The sequence below is a fragment of the Bufo gargarizans genome, chromosome 3 (assembly GCF_014858855.1).
Source record: "Bufo gargarizans isolate SCDJY-AF-19 chromosome 3, ASM1485885v1, whole genome shotgun sequence".
In the NCBI taxonomy this organism is placed as follows: Eukaryota; Metazoa; Chordata; class Amphibia; order Anura; family Bufonidae; genus Bufo; species Bufo gargarizans.
The window spans coordinates 347,839,263-347,865,943 of NC_058082.1; the positions used below are offsets into that span (position 1 = coordinate 347,839,263).

Consider the following 26,681-nt stretch of genomic DNA (forward strand, 5'->3'; position numbering starts at 1 on the left):
CCGCACTTCCGTTCGGTGGCCCCGCGAAAAAATAGAGCATGTCCTATTCTTGTCCGCAGCCACGGACAAGAATAGGCAGTTCTATCATAGTGCCGGCCATGTGCGGGACGCAAAATGCGGAATGCACATAGCCGGTGTCCATGTTTGGCGGATCCAGAATTTGCGGACCGTAAACCAGTTGCGGACGTGTGACTGGACCATTATGGTCCGTGGTAGCGGAATCCATAACGGAATTCTTAGATAACCTGAACTTGAAACACAAATTCGCTGAACACTAGTCGCAATGTTTTAGCTCATAGCTTGAAAAGAGACTCTGAATGAGCTGAAAACATTGCGACCACAGGGGTGACTAAAGTGTTTGAGTGCAGACTTTTTTTTTCTATATATATATATATATATATATATAAGTTATGTGTTACCGATGTGCCTGTCACCTGTCCTCGGTGAAGTAAGAGCCGGTATTTTATGTGTCAGCAGCAGCTATTGCTAATTGACACCTTTTAGCATAGCTGTCTTAGCTGATCTGGGACAGCTCTTACTGGGAGTAGTCAAAGTGCTGGGTGGGTGACTACTCCCCATGTTCCAGGCCAGGTTTTGCCAAGCATAAAAACCAGCCAGCACTGCCAGGTGTGGTGGATTTACCTCCCTCTGACAGTGGAGCTTAGGACTCTGTGTGCTGTGAACTGAGGGCTGCGCTGGGATTTAACCACCTCCGGACCGCCTAACGCACATGTGCGTTCCGGAGGTGGCAGGCTGGCGCACAGTCACGCATATATGCGTCATCTCGCGAGACGCGAGATTTCCTGTGAATGCGCGCACACAGGCGCGCGCGCGCTCACAGGAACGGAAGGTAAGCGAGTGGATCTCCAGCCTGCCAGCAGCGATCGCTCGCTGGCAGGCTGGAGATCCGAATTTTTTAACCCCTAACAGGTATATTAGACGCTGTTTTCATAACAGCGTCTAATATACCTCCTACCTGGTCCTCTGGTGGTCCCTTTTGTTAGGATCGACCACCAGAGGACTCAGGTAGGTCAGTACAGTCGCACCAAACACCACACTACACTACACCCCCCCCCCCCCCCCGTCACTTATTAACCCCTTATAAACCCCTGATCACCCATGATCACCCCATATAAACTCCCTGATCACCCCCCTGTCATTGATCACCGCCCTGTCATTAATCACCCCCCTGTCAGGCTCCGTTCAGACATCCGTATGATTTTAACGGCTCCACGGATACATGGATCGGATCCGCAAAAAGCATACGGACGTCTGAATGGAGCCTTACAGGGGGGTGATCAATGACAGGCGGGTGATCACCCATATACACTCCCTGATCACCCCCTGTCATTGATCACCCCCCTGTCATTGATCACTCCCCTGTAAGGCTCCATTCAGACGTCCGCATGATTTTTACGGATCCATGGATACATGGATCGGATCCGCAAAACACATGCGGACGTCTGAATGGAGCCTTACAGGGGGGGTGATCAGTGACAGGGGGGTGATTACCCTGATCACCCCCTGTCATTGATAACCCCCCTGTAAGGCTCCATTCAGACGTCCGCATGCGTTCTGTGGATCCGATACATGTATCCATGGATCCGTAAAAAATCATGCGGATGTCTGAATGGAGCCTTACAGGGGGGGTGATCAGTGACAGGGGGGTGATCACCCTGATTACCCTGATCACCCCCTGTCATTGATAACCCCCCTGTAAGGCTCCATTCAGACGTCCGCATGCGTTCTGTGGATCCGATACATGTATCCATGGATCCGTAAAAAATCATGCGGATGTCTGAATGGAGCCTTACAGGGGGGGTGATCAATGACAGGGGGGTGATCACCCTGATTACCCTGATCACCCCCTGTCATTGATAACCCCCCTGTAAGGCTCCATTCAGACGTCCGCATGCGTTCTGTGGATCCGATCCATGTATCCATGGATCCGTAAAAAATCATGCGGATGTCTGAATGGAGCCTTACAGGGGGGGTGATCAATGACAGGGGGTGATCAGGGAGTCTATATGGGTGATCACCCCCCTGTCATTGATCACCCCCCTGTCATTGATCACCCCCCTGTCATTGATCACCCCCCCCCCCCCCCGGTAAGGCTCCATTCAGACATTTTTTTTGGCACAAGTTAGCGGAAATTTTTTGTTTGTTTTTGTTTTTGTTTTTTCTTACTAAGTCTCATATTCCACTAACTTGTGTCAAAAAATAAAATCTCACATGGACGCACCATACCCCTCACGGAATCCAAATGCGTAAACATTTTTAGACATTTATATTCCAGACTTCTTCTCACGCTTTAGGGCCCCTAAAAAGCCAGGGCAGTATAAATACCCCACATGTGACCCCATTTCGGAAAGAAGACACCCCAAGGTATTCCGTGAGGGGCATATTGAGTCCATGAAAGATTGAAATTTTTGTCCTAAGTTAGCGGAAAGTGAGACTTTGTGAGAAAAAAACAAAAAAAATAAATTTCTGCTAACTTATGCAAAAAAATAATAATTCTAGGAACTCGCCATGCCCCTCATTGAATACCTTGGGGTGTCTTCTTTCCAAAGTGGGGTCACATGTGGGGTATTTATACTGCCCTGGCTTTTTAGGGGCCCGAAAGTGTGAGAAGAAGTCTGGGATCCAAATGTCTAAAAATGCCCTCCTAGAAGGAATTTGGGCCCCTTTGCGCATCTAGGCTGCAAAAAAGTGTCACACATCTGGTATCGCCGTACTCAGGAGAAGTTGGGGAATGTGTTTTGGGGTGTCATTTTACATATACCCATGCTGGGTGAGAAAAATATCTTGGTCAAATGCCAACTTTGTATAAAAAAAATGGGAAAAGTTGTCTTTTGCCAAGATATTTCTCTCACCCAGCATGGGTATATGTAAAATGACACCCCAAATCACATTCCCCAACTTCTCCTGAGTACGGCGATACCAGATGTGTGACACTTTTTTGCAGCCAAGGTGGGCAAAGGGGCACATATTCCAAAGTGCACCTTTTCGGATTTTGCAGGCCATTTTTTACACATTTTGATTGCAAGGTACTTCTTACACATTTGGGCCCCTAAATTGCCAGGGCAGTATAACTACGCCACAAGTGACCCCATTTTGGAAAGAAGACACCCCAAGGTATTCCGTGATGGGCACGGCGAGTTCCTAGAATTTTTTATTTTTTGTCACAAGTTAGCGGAAAATGATGATTTTTCTTTTTTTTTCTTTTTTCCTTACAAAGTCTCATATTCCACTAACTTGCGACAAAAAATAAAATATTCTAGGAACTCGCCATGCCCCTCACGGAATACCTTGGGGTGTCTTCTTTCCAAAATGGGGTCACTTGTGGCGTAGTTATACTGCCCTGGCAATTTAGGGGCCCAAATGTGTGAGAAGTACCTTGCAATCAAAGGCCTCTTTCACACTACAGTATGTTGAATTCAGTGTTTTGCGTTCCGTTTTTCACGGATCCGTTGTTCCGTTTTTTGCTTCCGTTGTGCTTCCGTTGTTCCGTTCCGTTTTTCCGTATGGCATATACAGTATACAGTAATTACATAGAAAAAATTGGGCTGGGCATAACATTTTCAATAGATGGTTCCGCAAAAAACGGAACGGATACAGAAGACATACGGATGCATTTCCGTATGTGTTCCGTTTTTTTTTGCGGACCCATTGACTTGAATGGAGCCACGGACCGTGATTTGCGGCCAAATATAGGACATGTTCTATCTTTTCAACGGAACGGAAAAACGGAAATACGGAAACGGAATGCATACGGAACACATTCCGTTTTTTTGCGGAACCATTGAAATGAATGGTTCCGTATATGGACCGTATACGGAACGCAAAAAACGGACCGCAAGACGGAAAAAAAAACGGTAGTGTGAAAGAGGCCAAAATGTGTAAAAAATGGCCTGCAAAATCTGAAAGGTGCACTTTGGAATATGTGCCCCTTTGCCCACCTTGGCAGCAAAAAAGTGTGACACATCTGGTATCGCCGTACTCAGGAGAAGTTGGGGAATGTGTTTTGGGGTGCCATTTTACATATAACCATGCTGGATGAGAGAAATATCTTGGCAAAAGACAACTTTTCCCATTTTTTTATACAAAGTTGGCATTTGACCAAGATATTTTTCTCACCCAGCATGGGTATATGTAAAATGACACCCCAAAACACATTCCCCAACTTCTCCTGAGTACGGCGATACCAGATGTGTCACACTTTTTTGCTGCCAAGGTGGGCAAAGGGGCACATATTCCAAAGTGCACCTTTTGGATTTCACCGGTCATTTTTTACACATTTTGATTGCAAAGTTCTTCTCACACATTTGGGCCCCTAAATTGCCAGGGCAGTATAACTACGCCACAAGTGACCCCATTTTGGAAAGAAGACACCCCAAGGTATTCCGTGAGGGGCATGGCGAGTTCCTAGAATTTTTTATTTTTTGTCGCAAGTTAGTGGAATATGAGACTTTGTAAGAAAAAATAAATAAATAAAAATCATCATCATTTTCCGCTAACTTGTGACAAAAAATAAAAAGTTCTATGAACTCACTATGCCCATCAGCGAATACCTTAGGGTGTCTACTTTCCGAAATGGGGTCATTTGTGGGGGTTTTCTACTGTTTGGGCATTGTAGAACCTCAGGAAACATGACAGGTGCTCAGAAAGTCAGAGCTGCTTCAAAAAGCGGAAATTCACATTTTTGTACCATAGTTTGTAAATGCTATAACTTTTACCCAAACCATTTTTTTTTGCCCAAACATTTTTTTTTATCAAAGACATGTAGAACAATAAATTTGGCGAAAAATTTATATATGGATGTCGTTTTTTTTGCAAAATTTTACAGCTGAAAGTGAAAAATGTCATTTTTTTGCAAAAAAATCGTTACATTTTGATTAATAACAAAAAAAGTAAAAATGCCAGCAGCAATGAAATACCACCAAATGAAAGCTCTATTAGTGAGAAGAAAAGGAGGTAAAATTCATTTGTATGGTAAGTTGCATGACCGAGCGATAAACGGTGAAAGTAGTGTAGTGCCGAAGTGTAAAAAGTGCTCTGGTCATGAAGGGGGTTTCACCTAGCGGGGCTGAAGTGGTTAAGGTTTGAGCCCGGCTGGAGGACTCAGGCCCCTCTAAAGGCGAACAGGCCGCCTATGGACTTGATAAGGCTGAACGGCTAACAGGGTGTGAATTAACACCCAGGAGAAAATGTGACTTTTATTGTTTATGGACTTTCCTTGTGTGTGAACAAACACCAAGCCACCTGCGTTTTGTGATGCACCTTATCTGCATTTTGTTATACACCAGTGTGTGAATAAACACCGCTGTTTGATTCAAGAACTGTGTACTTTGCCTCTATACTGCATCCGCTAGTCCTAACTACCAGAGCGAATACCCACTATATAGTAATTTATCAAACTGATGTAAAGTAGAACTGCCTTAGTTGCCCATAGCAACCGATCAGATTCTACCTTTCATTTTTCACAGCTTCATTGGAAAATGAAAGGAGGAATCTGGTTGCTGTGGGCAACTAAGGAAGTTCTACTTTACACCAGTTTTGATAAATATCCCCCTCTGTGTACTTCTATGTTTACATAGAATTGTGTGTTGTCACACTGTACTAATCTGTGTGGGAAAAGTGACCGCTCACTGTGCGGACTGCACACAATACTGTGTTCAGAAGAGAGTGCATGTAGTGAGAGCTGTCAGTAATGAGGTCTATATAACGCCATGGTTCTGACTGTAGATCGCTGCACTAACGTTATCAGCAGAATTATCTATTGTGTCTACAATTAATGGCCAATCTACAGAATGGAAAGTGAGACATAGATCTGCTGATTACAGGCTGTAGCATACTGTAAGACTCACCATGTTGTGGATTGGAATGAAATATTACAAGTTCCAGCAGCCTATATGTAAGTGGCTGCTAGCTGTGCTGTGTAACAGGATGTGGGGGCGGGGCAGCAGACTTGTGCTGGCGCATGTGAAATCAACAGGAACACCCACAGATTCTCACAGGAGATGATGGCACTGAGCAAAATTCATATCAGAGCATTTTTAAGGGCATGTGAAGCAAAACTGATACCAGTAAACAAGTGCAATTTTATTGTGTACTGCATTACAGTAAGATATGGGGTTATTGATTTTTAGTGCACAAAGGTGTCCATAGCCTTAAAGCTAATTGTATGGATGGTAACTGAGTTGGGTACATGCCTACTAAGTAAAAAAAAATGCTTGGGTCAGGTGCTATGTGCTGTTCAAGTCTACTATGATATCTTCTGTTTTTATTCAAACAGCTTTATGATCTGATGACAATGGCCTTCAAGTACCAGGTTCTATTGTGCCCTCGCCCCAAAGATATCCTGTTAGTTACGTTTAACCACATGGATGCCATCAAAGACTTCATCCGGGACTCTCCAAGCATTTTGAACCAAGTTGACGAGACTTTCCGGCAGCTCATTGATGTAAGAGGGTATACTCTAATGAGAGCATAGGTGGATAGTTTTAAAACTCTCATTAGGCCTCATGCACATGATTGTTGCCTGTTTTGCAGTCCGCAAATTGCGAATCTGCAAAACACTGATACCGGCCGTGTGCATTCCACCCATAAACAACATTACTTTTTTCTTATTGAGTCTATGGGAAAATGTTTCAGTAAATGTCTGGAAAAACACACCACTCCCAGAACATGCTGTGCAATCAAAGAGCAAAAAAACACTAGGTAACTTAAAAATACACTACAAAAAAAGCTGTGTTTATAGGGCATTTATAATTTCATAATGGCAAGCATGTAACAACTGGTCACAGTGGGGCAGATTTACTAATACTGTACATGGCGTACACTTAGACACGCTGTCTAGACCTGCAAAAGATTCATCACAGGGTCTCAACCTGGATCACGAATCAAGTGCAGGGATAGACACTTTTATGTGACTCTGAGGGACATTTGTTAAAGAGCCATTGTTATGTAAAAAAAGGCGCACTTTATGGCATACACCATAATTGGTTACTTTTTAGATTTCTCTACACTTTTCCAATGTGGCAAGAAAGGGGCAGGGCTTAGCAGGAGGCAGAGCTTCCCACGGCCTGGCAAAAGTTATAACTGAAGTCTTTGCGAGCCCCTAGCTGGCGCAGACCAGTATCTAGTGCATGGCACAGCAGAGATGCACCTAACTTATTAAGAGGCAGATGCTTCTTCATAAATTAGGTGCATCTTACTCCAGTGCCAGTGCAGGGAGATCAAGACCCTGTCCCTTTTTCAGACTAAGAGCAGAAACCTTTTTTAATCTTAGATGAGCCAAATTGCGCCACTTTTAAGCATAATTTACACCAATATCTAAGGTGCACTCACATTAGTAAGCCGGGGGCAATAATTTTTGCTCCCCCCAAAAATGCTGTAAAAAAACTGGCGGTTCAGAAAAACAGACGTAGTGTGAAACCACCCTGATATTCCACTTTGAAATGAATGAACTGCTGTATATCGGAGATTTCCATTAGTTGCTATACGTGTTACGTAATTCACACCAGGAAATTACTGAATGTGCTCTTCTTCCTTCCAGATGTATAACTGTCTTCCTGCTGGTGAGTTTCAGCTTGTTAGGCAAACTTTGCTGATCTTCTTCCAGGACATGCACATTAGGGTAAGGACTAATAGTGGGCCATTCATGGTCAGTGCTGATATGTCTTAGTCTTTTAACCACAGGATACAAGAATAGTTGCATTGCTATTGTGTTTTGCAAACTCAGTTTTGCAAGACAGTTTTTTGTATCATGCCCTGTGTATTTTAAGGCACCATTTACACGTCTGCAAATGGGTCCGCAATTTTGCGGAATGGGTGCGGACCCATTCATTCTCTATGAAAACAGAAAAGATGCGGACAGCACAAAGTGTGCTGTCCGCATCTGCATTTCCGTGCTGCAGCCCCGAACTTCTGGGCCGCGGCTCCGCAAAAAATAGAACAAGCAATTGCGGACAAGAATAGGCAGTTCTATGGGGGGTGCTGGCCGGGTGTATTGCGGATCCACAATACACTACGGACGTGTGAATGGACCCTAACAGGTTTTTATACCATTTAAATTATTTTGTAGGTTTCTATTTTCTTAAAAGACAAAGTCCAAAACTCTAATGGGCGTTTTGTTCTGCCAACATCTGGTCCCGTTCCTTGGGGCACTGCGGTACCTGGGCTAATAAGGTGAGCACTGAACAATATTTTTTATTATTTTGGTTACAATGATTATTGCTGGAGAAAGCTGTGCCTGGACATTCATTTTTCCAGCAATGGTCTCAAGTGAATGGTTGATCATATCATGGATCAATGAACTGGGTAATTTCTGGTTCATAGAGAGAGATCCAATTTGGGGATCCCCTCTGATCTCCTTATAGCTAAAGTGGTATCCCGGTTCCATGATATTGATGACCTATTCTCAGGATAAGACGAGTGGCGGTCTGACTTTTGACACCTCCACTGAAGGGGCTGCGGCGCTAGTGCAAGAGCTGCATTCTGTTCAGTATTTACCTGCACACCATCTACATTCTAGCATCGGTGCAGTAATTACAGCTTCCTCTCCCGTTCACTTGGAAGGGACAAATAGTTATTACACTGCAGCGACGCTACAATGCAGACAGCATGCAGGTAAACACTGAAGAGAACGCAGCTCTTGCACTACCGCCGCAGCCCCTTCAAGCGGCCGATTGATGGAGGTGCCAACATTCAGACTGCCACCAATCTAAAATTGATGACCTACCTGAGACTAAGTCATGAATTTTATGAAACTGGAATACCCCTAATATGGCAAATGGATAGGTGGTGTTGTGATTTTTAGATAGAATTCAGACTCCTGTACTCCACTTTGTTTTCAAGATCAATGCTTTTATTATAAATTAAAGGGCGGTTGTGATTTTTAGATCGCCGTTCTTCCCATCATTCATTTACCTGTCCATTTGCTGACTCTAGGATATTCAACTTTAAAGGAGAGGAGGTGAAGACAGTGGAGTTTCAGAATGGTGGAAATTATGTCAGTCCACTGCGGGAAGGGTCTTATGATCTTTTTGGTGACCGAGTTCTCAAACTTGGAACAAATATGTAAGTACTTGTTTGCATAGCGGCTCTATCATTCGCAGTGGGATCCACAGGAAATAACTAGTCATGTTAATCCCTTAATGGCCAGACACCTTTTACTATTTTTACATAAGTGGTTAATGGCCCTATCTATGTGATAAGCCTCATTCACACATTCGTGCTCAAATCCGTGAGAAGGTGGTCAGTGATGCATCCGTGAAGATGTCGATGAAGGATTCGTGTTAGGTTGGTGTGTCCGTTTTTTGCCATCCGTGTTTCACTGACCCTGCACAGCTGAAAAATAATTTTCAAAGCATCCCTTTCTAATGATTTGTGAAACACGGATGCAACACGGATGGCATCCATGTTGCATCTGTGGCTTTTACTGACCCATAGACTGTAATGGGCGTGATGGTTCTGTGAAAATAGAGCATTCAGCAATACTAAAAACACGGACCCACGAACGGTGCTAGAACACTGATGTCTGAATACACACATTAAAATGGGTACGTGTGCTGTCCGTGCAGAACACGTCTGTGGAACACTAACGTGTAAATGAGGCTTTAGACTACCAGATTCATTCCTGTGCTGCTTTTTTTCATGACAAAAAGGGCTGTTTAATTTCTTTTTAAAGAAATATGTATATTTTTTATTTTTTTTATTTAGAGTAAGGTGTAAAAGTAATTTATTTTTTTTTATTTATAAATTTCTAATTTGATATCAAAATATGTTAAAATAGGTTCCCTATTGTAGTTTGTTTGTTTTGATATTTATATAGTCTCAGGTGAATGGGTAGCTATTGTCATATTGTCATTTTTTTTCCATGTTATTTATTATTATTTTTTTTTTTTACCTTTGGATGTATATATTTTTGTTACATAAAATGGTCATTAAAGACCTGCAGGGGCTTTCACACTTTTTAGCTTTTATTATTTTTTATTTTTTTATTTAAATGTTTCCATTTTCCACTGTAAGGCTTGCATTAGCTTTAGGCCTCATGCACACAGCCGTTGTTTGGATCCGCATCCGAGCTGCCGTTTTGGCGGCTCGGATGCGGACCCATTCACTTCAATGGGTCCGCAAAAGATGCGGACAGCACTCCGTGTGCTGTCCACATCCGTTGCTCCGTTCTGCGGCTCCGCTAAAAAAATAACAATGTCCTATTCTTGTCCGCGCTTTGCGGACAAGAATAGGCATTTATATTGAAGGCTGTCGGTGCTGTTCCGCAAATTGCGGAACGCGCACGGACGCCATCCGTATTTTGCGGATCTGCGATTTGTGGACTGCAAAACACACCTTAGTCTGGCCGGGACCTGGCGCTCATGCTAAAATCTGGCTGATCCCCACCGGATCCCATTATAGTCAAAGTACTGTGGTGGTGAACGGCAGTATCCAGCTATGCCGGATCTGGTGAACTTCGGCAGGCTGTTCTTCTGCCGAAACATCCTACCGCATACCTTTGCCATGTATGTAAATGAAGCATCCATAGGAGTCCAAGTTACATTTAAAAAAAACATCCTCTGACATGACATTAGTCTTTCTCAGAGTTGATCTGGGTCTGCTTATGCCAGGGGGACATTAGCGCTTCTATTCATGCGTATTGCTCATCTCATAAATATATATATATATGGGGAAGGACGCTAAAACAAAATAAATCTTTATAATAATGTCTCAGTAAAATATAGGGGTATCTACCCAAACTGCACAAAGCAGCTGATTGAACCGTCACTGATTTATGGGACCAGCCATCATAATACCACTCTGAAGGTGGAACTGCACTGGAGCAGAATGAATGGTGGGTCCCACAAACTAAAACCCACCAACACTAGGGGGCAAATCACCACAGGATCCTAGGTGTGAGACCTGGGTAAAGAAAGTACTGTACAGCTGGATATCTGGTACCAACAGTGGATGTCAGCGCGCAGACATCCACTGCACTGACACAATACAGGTGCAGGACTGAGACAGGGTAAGAGCCGCTGACTCCGACTGGTGTGTCAAGAGCACCGATTCCCCTGACACTGTCCTATATAGTTAGTGCTCAACGTGTTTCCATGCACTAAACGTGCACTTCATCAGGAGCAACATGCACCGTAAATGGAGCCCACAGCCTCTAATATGGATGTTTATCGGAGTCAACGGCTCTTACCCTGTCTCAGTCCTGCACTTGTATTGTGTCAGTGCAGTGGATGTCTGCGCGCTGACATCCACTGTTAGTAGTGATATCTGGTGCTATACTTGGTACCAGATATACAGCTGTACAGTACTTTACCCAAGTCTTACACCTAGGACCCTGTGGTGATTTGCCCCCTAGTGTTGGTGGGTTTTAGTTTGTGGGCCCCACCGTTCATTCTGCTCCAGTGCAGTTCCACCTTCACTAGAGTGGTATTATGATGGTGGTCCCATAAATCGGTGACGGTTCAATCAGCTGCTTTGTGCAGTTTGGGTAGATACCCCTATATTTTACTTTATATAAAGATACTTTATATAAGACATTATAATAAAGATTTGTTATTTTGTTTTAGCGTCCTTCCCCATATATATATATATATATATATATATATATTCGATTGTTCAGTAGGACGCATACCCATTACACCACTCTCTAGTTTTTTGTATTGCTCTTCTCACAAGAAAACACAAAAACCATTATAAACCCCTTCAATCTTTGCCTCAGGGTCCAGGACCCGACCTGCTCGCGCCAGTTTGGGGGATTATTAATGCACTGATGCCAAAGGATGTTGCTGAAAACTTGGAACCTGCCTGCCCTATATAAAAAAAAAACTGTAGATGGCAATTAATGGGTTAAAGTGACCATAAAAAAGAAGATATGTAAAGTCAAGTTTAATGCTATATGTGTTGGCAGGTACAGTGTAAGCCGCTCTGTGGAGACTCACATGTCTGGAACCTTAAAAAGCTCTGCATCACACACCAAGGTAATATCATTTAGGAATGTGAGTGATTTGATTGCTATTAGCCCTAAGTCATAGAGAATCGTTCACATGGGCCGGTTCCCACTGTTCAGCTGCAGTAAAGCCGCATGTACATGCAACAATCACCATCAAGAATTGCTGCTGCTGTGATCGCAGATTCATTGTTTGTTGACCGCACATCCCTGATCTGCTGCCCACCAAACCGGGATTTGGCGTTCTGCAGGAAGATACCTGTGACCTACTGTACGTAACCTTTACACGAGGCAGTGATCACACGAGCATTTGTATGAATGTTGCTGTAATTAGAATTCTAAGAAATTCAGGGGTGTGGAAATCGTATCGCCCGGGACATGCAGTTTCGGGCGCCAGGCAGGTAGTTTGTTCAGTAGCTTTGCCCTGCTGCAGGCAAGTAGCAGGGCTGAGATGGCTTTGTTTACCGGAGCAGTGGATCGGAGCTGGGGGCGTGGAGCGGTGGTGACCGAGCAGTGGGCGTAGAGCAGTGACGCGGGCGTGGTGTGTTGACAGCGTGGGGAGGAAGAAATGACAGAGCTGGAGGGGTGGAGCAATGAAAGGTTCTGTCACGTCTCCGGCTCGGGGGAAGGAGCAGTGACAGAGCCATTACAGAGCCAGGGGCATTGATAGAACTCTCCTCTGCCAGCATCCCTCAGAGGACCCCCTTTCTGCAGGTGTTGTCAAACTGGGAAGGTGAAGGGGGTCCTTTCCATGCCACATCAGCAGCTAATTTGCCTAAACCACCTAGTAGTGTTGAGCAAACTTTGTGTTTTAAGTTCGGCGTCTGGCGAAACCAACCTCGCCACAGTGTTTTGGAGGGGGCTGTTTGCCAGCTTCTTGCCTCAGGATTATGGCCCATACTAACTTTAAAGGAGAAGACAGACCGGCCGCACAGCTTAAATCTGTCTTTGGAATTGTATTTTATGTTATTATGCGTTCGGTTAAATTGTATGTTATGTGAGGGTACCCAGATAGCTAATATTATTGTATTCGTGTATTCTGAGTGCCATTCACCTAATGATATGCACTCAGACTTGAGCTATCTGGGGATATGTTAAATGTCTGTGTTTGCTGTGGGGGTGTGACATTGTGTGTTTGGGTGGTGATTCCTGTCCTGTTGTCTCCACATGTGTATTGGCGATTTCCCTTTGTCCTGAGAGATAATTGGATTACTCCTCGGGTGTCGCCAGGGCAGAGAGGAGGAAACCGTGACGCATTGTGGGGATGTATTGTGTCTGTATCCTGAATTGCTGCATATCTGTCCTGTGTCGCAGTCTCCCTTCTGGTCCCCTGGGGGCGTGGCCACCAAATGGGGACCTGCACAAATACGGGCGGGTAGCCCTCAATAAAGAGTTCCTGTTTTATCCTTCATCATGTTGTGGCTGGTGTTTGGATAACTGATCAAAACTGGGGGATTGCTATATGCTGAAGATTTGCTATACTCCACTGGCATAACTACTAGCTCTTGTAAGAGCTGTTCCTGCTCTCTGGTTTTAGGAGAGGTTCACCCACTGGAGCCTGGAGCCTTGTCGTAGGTCCGGGGTGGGTAGGAGACTGTGAGACCTCAACCAAGCTTCGGCGGTTCGTGGGGTCTTCAGTGCGTACGGTGTCAAGTGGAGTGCTTGGAGTCCTCGGAAAGCACTAGAAGCATCTATCGACGGAGGTACCCGGTCGGGGTGCCAGGAGATCCGTTACAGCGTCTAAAGTTCGAGTTCAGGTTATCGAAGTATCCCGTTATGGATTCTAAACTCCGTTATGGTCCGTGGTAGCGGAATCCATAACGGGATACTTCGATAACCCGAACCCGAACTTTAGACGCCGAACTTAAAGGAAACCTGTCACCATGATTTTGCGCATAGAGCTGGGGACATGGGCTGCTAGATGGCCACTAGCACATCTGCAGTACCCAGGTCCCATAGCTCTCTGCGCTTTTATTGTGTTAAAAAAACGTTTTGATATGCAAATGACCTGATATGAGTCCTGTAGCCGGAGATGAGTCAAGCGGAAAGGAGCCCAGCACCGCCCCGCGTTCTCCGAATCTCCTCCTTGCTGGCTGACATCACAGAGCTGGAGCGCCGAAATCTCGCGATGAGCGAGCTAGCGCATGCGCAGTGTCGGCATCATGTTCATTCCCTGGGCATCAGCACAGGGAACGAACTACGCATCTAGCTCGCGCATCGCAAGATTTCGGCGCTCCAGCTCTGTGACGTCAGTTAGCAAGGAGGAGATTCGGAGGACGCGGGGTGGTGCTGGGCTCCTTTCCGCTTGACTCGTCTCCGGATACAGGACACATATCAGGTCATTTGCATATCAATCAAAACGTTTTTTGAACACAATAAAAGCGCAGAGAGCTATGGGACCTGGGTACTGCAGATGTGCTAGCGGCCATCTAGCAGCCCATGTCCCCAGCTCTATGCGCAAAATCATGGTGACAGGTTCCCTTTAAAACACAAGTTCGCTCAACACTACCACCTAGAGGTACCGGTATTAATGTGCTAAGAGCAAGAGTGTGCACTAAACGAATTGCTGTGATCACATTAAGGCCTCGTTCACACGAGGCAGTGTGTTCCGGCCCGATTCTGTCCAGACTGCACTGGATTGAAGCCGGCTAACTATACTGTGGGGCAGGAGGGGGCGTAGTAATCTGTTGAAGTGATTGGCATCAAAACCATTCCCAATGGCTGCAATGCGATCGGCTGCACAGGATCGCAAGGCACATTATGCCTGCGGTCCAGTCCAAACAAAATGCTGCATTTTGACCGCACCTCAGGCATAATTGTGCCTTGCGATCCCGTGCATCCGATCGCCTGCGGCTGTGGCTACGGTGCCATTCACTTCAATGGATCGTCACGCCCCCTTCTGCCCCACAACATAGTGAGCCGTCCGCGATGTAGTGCATTCTGGACAGAATCATCTGGTGTGAACGAGGACTAAACTTAGTCATTTCACACCACAAAGACTGGAACGCAAGCCAGCCACCTCCCTGCATAAGGAAGCGTGGCCGTGCATTTAAATACGGTTTTGATTTAAAATAATTTTTTGTAACAGGACAAGTAGATTGTCATGAGGGACAAGTAGATGGAGTCCCCGCTTTAGTCCTTCGACAAGTATTTGTTTATTTTTTTTATTTCCACACCCCTGGGGAAAAAAGATCCCAAGATGCCAGTGAATGAAACTTCGGAGGCTACCAAAAAGGTGTTTTGCTATATTTTGATAGATCAAACCAGAAAATCACATAATGGGCCATGTTCAGTAACATAACTTTGCTTTGTCTTCTGTAATTGTTTGCATGTAAGTTTATTTTAGTTTGACCTTTTCAGGAAAATGTGGTGCCAAATCCTCTGGCTAAAGAAGAACTGAATCTCCTTGCCCAGCTTCTTGGTGGTTTGGAGTTAAAGAAACCCTCTAGTACTGACCACAGCTTCCGACTTAACTTATTCATGAATGATGAGGAAGAAGAGTAAGTGGGGGCTTTAACATTTTCCTTGTTTCTTCAGCAGTTGTGTGGGATAAGCTGCACAATTTCCTTTCTACTCAATCTCCCTGCCATTAAATATACCATGGTGATAAGGAGATAAAGCATGCAACCATTCTGTAGTCAGGCTTCATGACAGCTCTACCTTACCTGTGATACCTTCAGGACTCAGCAAGTCATAGGTGCCTGGAGCCATTATGCCAATAACTTGATAGGCCATACTTTAGAGGTCAGTCTAACTGGCTCCTAAAGTTGACTGTGTTTTGTTGAGTTCTAGTATAAGGTCATCCTGCGCTAGTGCCAGATTATTGGAAATTCAGAACTATCAATCAGACTTTGGGAGACATTTCTCAAATCTGCCATGCCAGTTTTGTGGCGTACAAATGTCACAAGCTTGAACTTTTGGACATTTGATGAGCTTCGGCACTTTCAAAAGTGGATTGAAAAGTTGGTCATGATTAGAGATTAGAGCACATTTATGTCTCATTTATGATGTGCTACATTTTAAAAGTTGCATTTCCACGACCGGCAATCCCCTGGCATACTTTCATGGACAGCAGCTAAACCACATCACACTTGTGCCAAATATAATAAAACGGAGTGTTACTTCATAAATTTGGCACAGCAACACAAACCAAAAGCAAACTAAAGGTGCCTTTATATTGCTGAATTTAGGGCTCTTTCACACCTGCGTTTTTGTCTTCCGGCATAGAGTTCCGTCGTCGGGGCTCTATGCTGGAAGAATCCTGATCAGGATTATCCCTAATGCATTCTGAATGGAGTGAAATCCGTTCAGGATGCATCAGGATGTCTTCAGTTCCGGAACGGAACGTTTTTTGGCCGGAGAAAATACCGCAGCATGCTGCGCTTTTTGCTCTGGCCAAAAATCCTGAAGACTTGCCACAAGGCCGGATCCGGAATGAATGCCCATTGAAAGCCATTTATCCGGATCCGGCCTTAAGCTAAACGTCGTTTCGGCACATTGCCGGATCCGACGTTTAGCTTTTTTAGAGTGGTTACCATGGCTGCCGGGACGCTAAAGTCCTGGCAGCCATGGTAAAGTGTAGCGGGGAGCGGGGGAGTAGCATACTTACCGTCCGTGCGGCTCCCGGGGCGCTCCAGAGTGACGTCAGGGCGCCACAAGCGCATGGATCATGTGATCGCATGGCACGTCATCCATGCGCATGGGGCCCTCTGACGTCCACTCTGGAGCGCCCCGGGAGCCGCGCGGACTGTAAGTATACCGCTCCCCGCTCCTACTATGGCAACCAGGACTTTAATAGCGTCCTGGGTGCCATAGTAACACTAAAAGCATTTTGAAGACGGATCCGACTTCAAATGCTTTCAGTACACTTGCGTTTTTCCGGATCCGCCGTGTAATTACGGCAAGTGGAGTACACGCCGGATCTGGACAACGCAAGTGTGAAAGAGGCCTAAGCAGACTATTGTCGGGAAGGAATCGTTCCTTCTCGACAATCGCCTACTCTTCCGTTAAGGAGACCACTGCTATTACATGCAGCAATCTCCTCCACAGTATGGGGAGCAGTGATCGCTAAGGCCATCGCTCATCCCCATACTGAATAATTATTTGCCGGCAGCAGAGTGCTGTTTGGATGGCACAATCTGCTGCTGACATAAGATGATTTAGGTGACTTTACCAACGATTCTATTACCAGATGAGCAAGTTCATAGGGTAATCTCCAGCACCTTTAGGCCCCTTTCACACGGGCGAGTATTCTGCGCGGATGCGATGCGTGAGTTGAACGCATTGCACCCGCACTGAATCCCGACCCATTCATTTCTATGGGGCTCTTCACATAAGCGGTGATTTTCACGCATCACTTATGCGTTGCGTGAAAATAGCAGCATTCTCTATATTCTGCGTTTTTCACGCAACGCAGGCCCCATAGAAATGAATGGGGTTGCGTGAAAATCGCAAGCATCCACAAGCAAGTGCGGATGCGCTGCGATTTTCACGCACAGTTGCTAGGAGACTATCGGGATGGAGACCCGATCATTATTATTTTCCCTTATAACATGGTTATAAGGGAAAATAATAGCATTCTGAATACAGAATGCATGGTACAATAGCGCTGGAGGGGTTAAAAAAATAAAAATAAAATAATTTTAACTCCCCTTAATCCACTTGATCGCACAGCATCTCTTCTGTCTGTCTTCTGTGCTGTGTGTAGGAACAGGACCTGTGGTGACGTCACTCCGGTCATCACATGATCCATCACATGATCCATCCCCATGGTAAAAGATCATGTGATGACCGGAGTGACGTCACCACAGGTCCTGTTCCTCCACACAGCTAAGATGAAGACAGAAGGAGATGCCGGCTTCGCGATCAAGTGGACTAAGGTGAGTTAAATTATTTTATTTTATTTTTAACCTCTCCAGCGCTATTTTACTATGCATTCTGTATTCAGAACGCTATTATTTTCCCTTATAACCATGTTATAAGGGAAAATAATACAATCTACAGAACACCGAAACACCGATCCCAAGCCCGAACTTCTGTGAAGAAGTTCGGGTTTGGGTACCAAACCTGCGCGATTTTACTTCCGCGAGTGCAAAACGCATTACAATGTTTTGCACTGGCGTGGAAAAATCGCGTGTGTTCCCGCAACGCTCCCGCACATTTTCCCGCAACGCCCGTGTGAAAGAGGCCTTAGGCCTCTTCCACACAAGCGAGTTTTACGCGTGGGTGCAATGTGTGACGTGAAACCATAGCACCCGCACTGAATCCTGACCCATTCATTTCAATGTGTCTGTGCAGATGAGCGTTTTTTTTCATGCATCAGTTCTGCTTTGCGTGAAAAATGCAGCATGTTCTATATTCTGTATTTTTCACGCAGTCCTGCCCCCATAGAAGGGAATGGGGCTTCACTGAAAAACGCATGCAAGCAGGTGCAGATGCAATGCGTTTTTCACTGATGGTTGCTAAGAGAAAAACGTATCAAAACGCATTGCACCCGGGCAGGAAAAAATTAACGCAATCGCAGACAAAACTAACTGAACTTGCTTGCAAAATGGTACGAGTTTCTCACTGAACACACCCTGAACGCATCCGGACCTAATCCGTATCGTTTGTGTGAAAGAGGCCTTACACTGGCAGATTATCGCGTTGTTAGTAATGATCTGCCCCAAGATTCAGCCAGTGTAAAGAGGCCTTTAAAACCAACACCAAAAACACAGCAAAAGATGAGTTTCCTCCTTTGTGTTCAAAATCTCATATATCACCTGTTATTCCTTCTTGAAATGTTTGAATGAATTGACAACTGTTACCACTTAATGGTGTGTTTGATACTGTCCAATCAGTGCTGACAATATCAGACTTTGTATGGATATACCCAGGAATGGTAACACCCAGTTGTCAATTTATTCATAAATTCCTATGAGGAATAACATGCAGAATACAAGTATTTATTAAAACAGACACCAGGAGAGTGGACACATCTTCTTTAAGAACACAAGCAGAGTAAGAAAGAACGTGTTTGTACATAGTTCTGAAATCATATGTCTAGTTCTTATCACAATGTACTGTATATGTATGGCACTTACTGTATATGTATATTACCCTGTTTACCACACATTTTTGTTTTTTTCAATATGAAGACACGCAGCACTTACAAGGCCAGAAGAGCTTTCTTATAAAGTTATCAACATTCAAGCCAGTGAAGTAAGTAAAGTGTTAAATGTCAATTAATGATTCTGTATTGTAATTATTGTGTTTGCCACTGGAGAGCCAGATGTATTACCAAAATGGCACGCCCCCAAGTGGCCTCTGATGTTACTTAGGGTACTTCCACACTTGCGGCAGAGGATTCCGGCAGGCATCCGGACGCAAACTGATGGCATTTGTCAGACAGATTCGGATCCGTCTGACAAATGCATTGAAATGCCGAATCTGTCTCTCCGGTGTCATCTGGAAAAACAGATCCGGTATAAAAATGTTTTGCATTTTTAAATTCTGCTCATGCGCAGACCGGAAAGCCGGATCCATTTTGCCGGAACACTTAATGCCGGATCCGGCACTAATACACTTCAATGTAAATTAATGCTGGATCCGGCATTCCGGCAAGTGATCAGTATTTTTGGCCGGAGAGAAAACTGCAGCATGCTGCGGTATTTTCTCCATCCAAAAAAACGTAAGAGGGACTGAACTGATGCATCCTGAACGGATTGCTCTCCATTCAGAATGCATTAGGATAAAACTGATCAGTTCTTTTCCGGTATAGAGCCCCCAGGACGGAACTCAATGCCGGAAACCAAAAACGCAAGAGTGAAAGTACCCTTAGCTGTATCCTTATATTCTGCCTATTCCAAATGTTTACAAGGATTTCCGCTTCTATATGTTTATTAGATGGTGCAGTAAGGGGTGTAATGCTAAGAAGGGATACAAAAGAGCGAAATCTACACAACTGTGTAAACACATAAGCCTTTTCTGTAATTAAACACCCAAGCTTTTTCTACAAGGCACCCACCCCGTTCTAAACTTTTCATAGATTGTGTTTGGACATTTGTAATGTACATCCATAAACCATTTTGGTTTCCAAGGTGATGTTGACATTTGCTCCCTGTACTGAAAAGCAAAGGTAATGTGAATTTCAGACAAACTCAGACTTTCCTTAAAGGGGTTGGCCACCCTAAGTATCAAAAACCCAAAGTGCCCTAGACAATAGCCAAAACCATGACGTATTTCTATCATGTGACGTGTACTGGCCATATATACATTTTCTAGCCTGTTCACCATGACATGCCTCCCTGAAGGAGCTCCCTCAGACCAGCTGTAAAGTGAAAGTAAAAATCCCAGCATGCATTTCAGCAAGCATGTTCAGAGGAGCAGTCACATGACATCCCCGCCCACCTGTGTTCCCATGGAGATAAGAGCCCCTCCGACATTATCAATAACTCGGTCATCAGTGAATAACTGCTGTACAGACACAGCAATAGGAAGTACGGCCCAGTCCCGGCAGCACACAGGAATATGATGCTTATATATCATACATATGTTACTGGGGGAGGGAGGGGCCCTGTTCATAAACTTGCTGTGGGGCCTAGTCATTTCTAGTTGCACCATTGGATGTAAGCCATGAACAGAATGAATAGAGGGGAGATTTATTATTTCCCTTGTTTCTGAAAAGTGGCAGTAAAAAGTTGCAAACTAATGTGTTCGCGACTTTTTAACTGTGCCTTTTAAAAAAATTAAAATTAAAAAAATGGCAGGGAGGGGGCTTGACCAGTCGGATACCAACAAATTTATGTTCATTTCCACCGGTTTTCTGACTCAAATGAAGCCAGAAATCCCCGTCAGCTCTGAGCTGTCAGATTTCTGTTTGGGTGCACGGACTGCCATATGAGGGGGGCTGTTGAGCGGGGGGGGGGGACAGATCTTTGTTGCGCAAGAGCTCTGATGAATACATTTATACAAATCGATCTGCTCACATAGAGAGGAGCATCCTGTCTATCATCACACGACTAAGGCTACTTACACACTAGCGTCAGCCTGCCGGATCCATGCTAACGCTAGCCCACGAGTGCCGCCGGAAGTCCGCTCCGGGCCCATTCACATTCACTGATGTCCAGCATGCAGCGTTTTTTGTCCAGCCGAATCTCAGCATGTTTGCCGTGCTGTGGCCGCATCTCCGACCTGTCCCTATTAAAGTGAATTGGGCCAGAGTGGACTTCGGGTGGCACTCGTGGATCACTGTATACAGTGTACAGGGGGTCACATATCACCATATCCAGTGTGCAGGAAGGAGAGGGCACACAATTATAGATGTTTAGACCAGTGACTGCTGCTGATATCACTGACCTCAGCCATACTGACAGCTCACAAGGGGTTAAAGCTGGCATATCATGTCTGTGATAAGAACACAGAGCAGAGGGGCCATCACCAGGACAGACACTGGAACTGCTCACAGTTTGTGGTCCACGGCGCTGCCCTGGCTCACATGTTGGCAGGATCCTCTCAGTACAGGGGTAACAGAGGGGGCAGAGTGTCACGGATGGTGTTGCAGAAAACTAGAATACAACAAATGAAGATCCGACTGACTTGATCCCAAACTAAGGAACATAAGGGTGAGCCCTGTAAAAGCCCTAGCACTCTCCCTGACTTCTCAACCCATGCAAAGATCTCTATGATAGATAATTGCATGCCCTCGTGCCTCGACTGTATGACACCTGAACACCCTATAATAGTGAGGGGACATGACCAACGGCTCCATACACTTAATACGGAGGGAGTCAGGGTCACCTAGGATCAAGCCAATAGGAAAACACAAATAAAGAAACAGACTTTTCTGTAGAAGCATCAGTTGCAGCATCCAGCATGCACATAATCCAGGAGGTTGTATAAACCGCAAAGTGATGCAGCATGGGAGAGGATTTAAAGGGATGCAATCAGTGCCACTAGATGACAGCTGAGAGAGGGAAAAGAGATGACAAAACGGAACCAAAACAAAAGAACCTCAAGCAGGAGGTTCTGAAGCACGTCTGTCAGTGCTTCTCAGATATCTGGCGGTGACACAGAGCCTGCAGTCAGATCAGCCATCACAGCTTCCCCTCAGTCTCACTTCTTCCTGCAAAAGTTTCTTTATTTCAGCTTTTAACAAGTGTCCCTGATGAGCCCCTGCCAGCCCACAGAAGGAAAGCACCTCTGATACAAGCAGGGTGCTTTAGGACCCAGACAGCAGCAGACTCCTTCAGGCATGGAGGAGGGGCACGTGCAGGGATGGACCAGACAGGCAGCTGTGAGGGCAGGACAGGAGGGGGCGTGGTGAGAGCAGGAGGAGAGGAGCGGGCGTGGTGAGAGCAGGAGGGGAGGAGCGGGCGTGGTGAGAGCAGGAGGGGAGGAGCGGGCGTGGTGAGAGCAGGAGGGGAGGAGCGGGCGTGGTGAGAGCAGGAGGGGAGGAGCGGGCGTGGTGAGAGCAGGAGGGGAGGAGCGGGCGTGGTGAGAGCAGGAGGGGAGGAGCGGGCGTGGTGAGAGCAGGAGGGGAGGAGCGGGCGTGGTGAGAGCAGGAGGGGGCGTGGTGAGAGCAGGAGGGGAGCAGGGGGCGTGGTGAGAGCAGGAGGGGAGGAGGGGGCGTGGTGAGAGCAGGAGGGGAGGAGCGGGCGTGGTGAGAGCAGGAGGGGAGGAGCGGGCGTGGTGAGAGCAGGGGGGGAGGAGCGGGCGTGGTGAGAGCAGGAGGGGAGGAGCGGGCGTGGTGAGAGCAGGAGGGGAGGAGCGGGCGTGGTGAGAGCAGGAGGGGAGGAGGGGGTGTGGTGAGGGGAGGAGGGGGCGTGGTGAGAGCAGGGCAGGAGCGAGTGGCTGCCAATAGCAGGAAAATCATGCAGATCTGCTTAAGGGTCCATTCACACATGCGTGTGTGTTTTGCGGGTCTGCAAAACACGGACACCGGCAATGTGCGTTCCGCATTTTGCGGACCGCACATCGCCGGCACTATAATAGAATATGCCTAATCTTGTCCGCAATTGCGGACACGAATAGGACATGTTTTATTTTTTTCGGGAACGGAAATACGGACAGGCAGCACATCATGCAGCCCATAGAAATGAATAGGTCCGCAATTCTGTTCCGTTCCGCAAAATGCGGAACAGAATTGCAGACGTGTGAATGGACCCTAAGGGTCCATTCACACGTCCGCAAAATGGGTCCGCATCCGTTCTGCAATTTTGCGGAACAGGTGCGGACCTATTAATTTTCATTTGGGATGGAATGTGCTGTCCGCATGCGCATTTGCGGATCCGCACTTCCGAATCCACACTTCCGTTCCGCAAAAAAATAGAATATGTCCTATTCTTGCCTGCAATTGCGGACAAGAAAAGGCATTTTCTATGAGAGTGTTGGTGATGTGCGGTCCACAAAATGCGGAACGCACACTGCCGATTTCCATGTTTTGCGGATCCGCAAAACGCATACGGACGTGTGAATGGACCCTTAGAATATTATATTAGTAAGTGTAATATCTCCCTACTTTCTTTATAGTTTTAATAAGTGCTAACCCCTTTAAGGAATGCATCCAAGAGACATTATTGATCTTCAAGAAATGTTATCGCCTAGATTTCAATAATTATTAAAACCAGACTGTGAAGCATTCTGTTTTTGAAATCCGTTTTTTTTCTGATGGTAGATTTTTTTATTCTATTTTCTGCACCTCAGTACTGGGGCAGTCATCTTTCCTGCGCTCCTATTAAAGGGGTAGTCCAGGAGTAGAATACAGATGACCAACCAGAATATGGGTCATCAATATCTCACTTGTGGAAGCTCGACTCCTGGCTCCCCTCTTTATCAGCTCCCACAGGCACTGCGGCTTCCTCACAGCATACCAAGCGGCAGCAGGAGGACTGAACCAGTGTGCTGGAGAAAGGGGGGGACACCCACTAGCCCCTCCAATCAGCAGTTTCTTGGTATCTCCAGTGCTGGAAGTCAGCATTGGGTCAGAACTACGCAGCTTGTCATTAGCACAATGAACAGAGCTGGTACCCGCATCTTCCATTTAAGTGAAAAGTGCTGTTCTAACCAGCTCCACTTCACAGTGGATGGGGCGGTGTAGTTTCGAGACAGGCCTCCAATACCAGAGCTATCCAGAAACAGATGATTGGTGGGAGTGCAGATTGTGGACCTCCACCGATCAGACATTGAAGGCCATCCGAGAATACCCTTTTAATGTGTAATTTATATCTTTAAGCTAAAGACTGCATAAATACCATATTTTTCGGCCCATAAGACGCACCTAGGTTTTAGAGGGGGACAATAAGAAAAAAATATTTTTCATTACACCTCGGTCAGACCCCCAATGTTAATCAGACCTCAGCTAACAGCCCCAATCAGACCCCCAATGTTAATAAGACCCCAATAAGACCTTAAATCAGACCCCCAATCAGACCTCAGCTCAGACACCAATGTAAATGACCCCCAATCAGACCTCAGATAAGAGCCCCATGCCTCTCATCAGTCCCCATATCAGCCCTTATGCCTCTTCCCCCATTATCAGCTATTATGCCTCTCAGCCCCCATTATCAGCTTTTATACCCCCATTATTAGCCCAAATTATCAGCTTTTAAGCCCCCATTATGCCTCCCCATTATCAGCCCCCATTATCAGCTTTTATGCAGCCATTATCAGCCCCCATTATCAGCTTTATGCCCGCAGCAGCCTCATGTTTTCTAAAATAAAAAAAAACACTTACCTCTCCTGCTCCTGGCCGCTGACGCTGTGCTATGTGAACTGGCGCGCACAGCATGATGTCACAGGGCGACTCACGCTGTGCGCAGCCCTGCACAGCCAACAGCCGAGGACCAGGAAGTGGGGAGTACAGAGCCTTCACCGCTTCCTGGTCCTCCAGTACTAATGAAGCGTTTCCATAATGGAAACGCTTCATTAGTATTCGCCCCATAAGACACAGGGGCATGTGGGGGGCGGGGGTGATGCGTCTTATGGGGCTATAAATGCGGTGGTTATATTTTACGTCAATATTTTTTTGAATTCCTAATCTCTTTTCTAGGACCAAGATAGAAATAAGGAACTTTCTCGAATAATGGGCGAGTTTCAATCTGAAGAGACCCATGTTCAGAGTACCAGCAAGGGGGAGGATCTTCTAGCACTAATGGATGGACTGTGACGATACAAGAGTTCTTTGTAGTTTAGACATGCACCGCTGAAGGCCGAGATGGCGGCTTCTTGCCATGTTACAGCAGACACCTTTGCAATTCATGTACTGTATCGAGCAAGGAGCTTCAACAAGTGGCAGATCACTTTTATAGGTCCCGTTTGTAATATTGATGTGTATATATGTATGTCTATGAATATATTCAATCAGGGTACAAGGTGCTTGTCCTTTACTTCAGCCTTCACAACTTCGAGTCACATGTACAGTAGAAGAAAAGTTCTCCTTTTAGTTCTGAGTTCACAGGTATCCAGTATAATAGGAATAAGAAGGCAGCTTTTTTCAAAGGAGATTATATGGGATTGGAATTCAACGTAATTGGCATAAAAATTGATAGTTTTCAACCAAAGATAACATGTGACCAGGATATTTCTTGGTGTCTACTGTGAAGAAACGTGTACATGTAATAAAGAGGTCACTAGTTTTATCTTTTTTTTTTTTTTTATATATTCTGCACACATAGAAATTATATGGTTAACATGGTTGTCCACTTTTCATTAAGCAGGCCCCTCTGGTGACTGGATGTACAGGTCCTTCTAAAAAAAATAGCATATTGTGATGAAGTTCATTATTTTCTGTAATGTACTGATAAACATTAGACTTTCATATACAAACCGGATTCCCAAAAAGTTGGGACACTATACAAATCGTGAATAAATGCTGAATGCAATGATGTGGAGGTGCCAACTTCTAATATTTTATTCAGAATAGAACATAAATCACGGAACAAAAGTTTAAATTGAGAAAATGTACCATTTTAAGGGAAAAATGTTGAATCAGAATTTTATGGTGTCAACAAATCCCCAAAAAGTTGGGACAAGGCCATTTTCACCACTGTGTGGCATCTCCCCTTCTTCTTACAACACTCAACAGACGTCTGGGGACCGAGGAGACCAGTTTCTCAAGTTTAGAAATAGGAATGCTCTCCCATTCTTGTCTAATACAGGCCTCTAACTGTTCAATCGTCTTGGGTCTTCTTTGTTGCACCTTCCTCTTTATGATGCGCCAAATGTTCTCTATAGGTGACAGATCTGGACTGCAGACTGGCCATTTCAGTACCCGGCTCCTTCTCCTACGCAGCCATGATGTTGTGATTGATGCAGAATGTGGTCTGGCATTATCTTGTTGAAAAATGCAGGGTCTTCCCTGAAAGAGATGACGTCTGGATGGGAGCATATGTTCTTCTAGAACCTGAATATATTTTTCTGCATTGATGGTACCATTCTAGACATGCAAGCTGCCCATGCCACACGCACTCATGCAACCCCATACCATCAGAGATGCAGGCTTCTGAACTGAGCGTTGATAACAACTTGGGTTGTCCTTGTCCTCTTTGGTCCGGATGACATGGCGTCCCAGATTTCCAAAAGGAACTTCGAATCGTGACTCGTCTGACCACAGAACAGTCTTCCATTTTGCCACACTCCATTTTAAATGTTTCCTGGCCCAGTGAAAACGCCTGAGCTTGTGGATCTTGCTTAGAAATGGCTTCTTCTTTGCACTGTAGAGTTTCAGCTGGCAACGGCGGGT

General features: G+C 45.5%; 1 protein-coding gene across 2 annotated transcripts in view; it reads left to right on the forward strand.

Moving 5' to 3' along the window:
* The window catches only part of OSCP1 (organic solute carrier partner 1), a 51,548-nt gene extending 25,976 nt beyond the window's left edge, over positions 1 to 25,572 (forward strand). For both annotated transcript variants that reach the window (XM_044286539.1, XM_044286540.1), the window contains 8 exons: positions 6,296 to 6,463; positions 7,559 to 7,639; positions 8,087 to 8,190; positions 8,953 to 9,081; positions 11,924 to 11,993; positions 15,323 to 15,462; positions 19,099 to 19,162; positions 24,990 to 25,572. In XM_044286539.1, the coding sequence (XP_044142474.1) occupies positions 6,296 to 6,463; positions 7,559 to 7,639; positions 8,087 to 8,190; positions 8,953 to 9,081; positions 11,924 to 11,993; positions 15,323 to 15,462; positions 19,099 to 19,162; positions 24,990 to 25,106 (873 nt within the window). In that variant the 3' untranslated portion in view covers positions 25,107 to 25,572. The remainder of the gene's footprint in view (positions 1 to 6,295; positions 6,464 to 7,558; positions 7,640 to 8,086; positions 8,191 to 8,952; positions 9,082 to 11,923; positions 11,994 to 15,322; positions 15,463 to 19,098; positions 19,163 to 24,989) is intronic.
* The last annotated feature ends 1,109 nt before the right edge of the window (positions 25,573 to 26,681 follow it).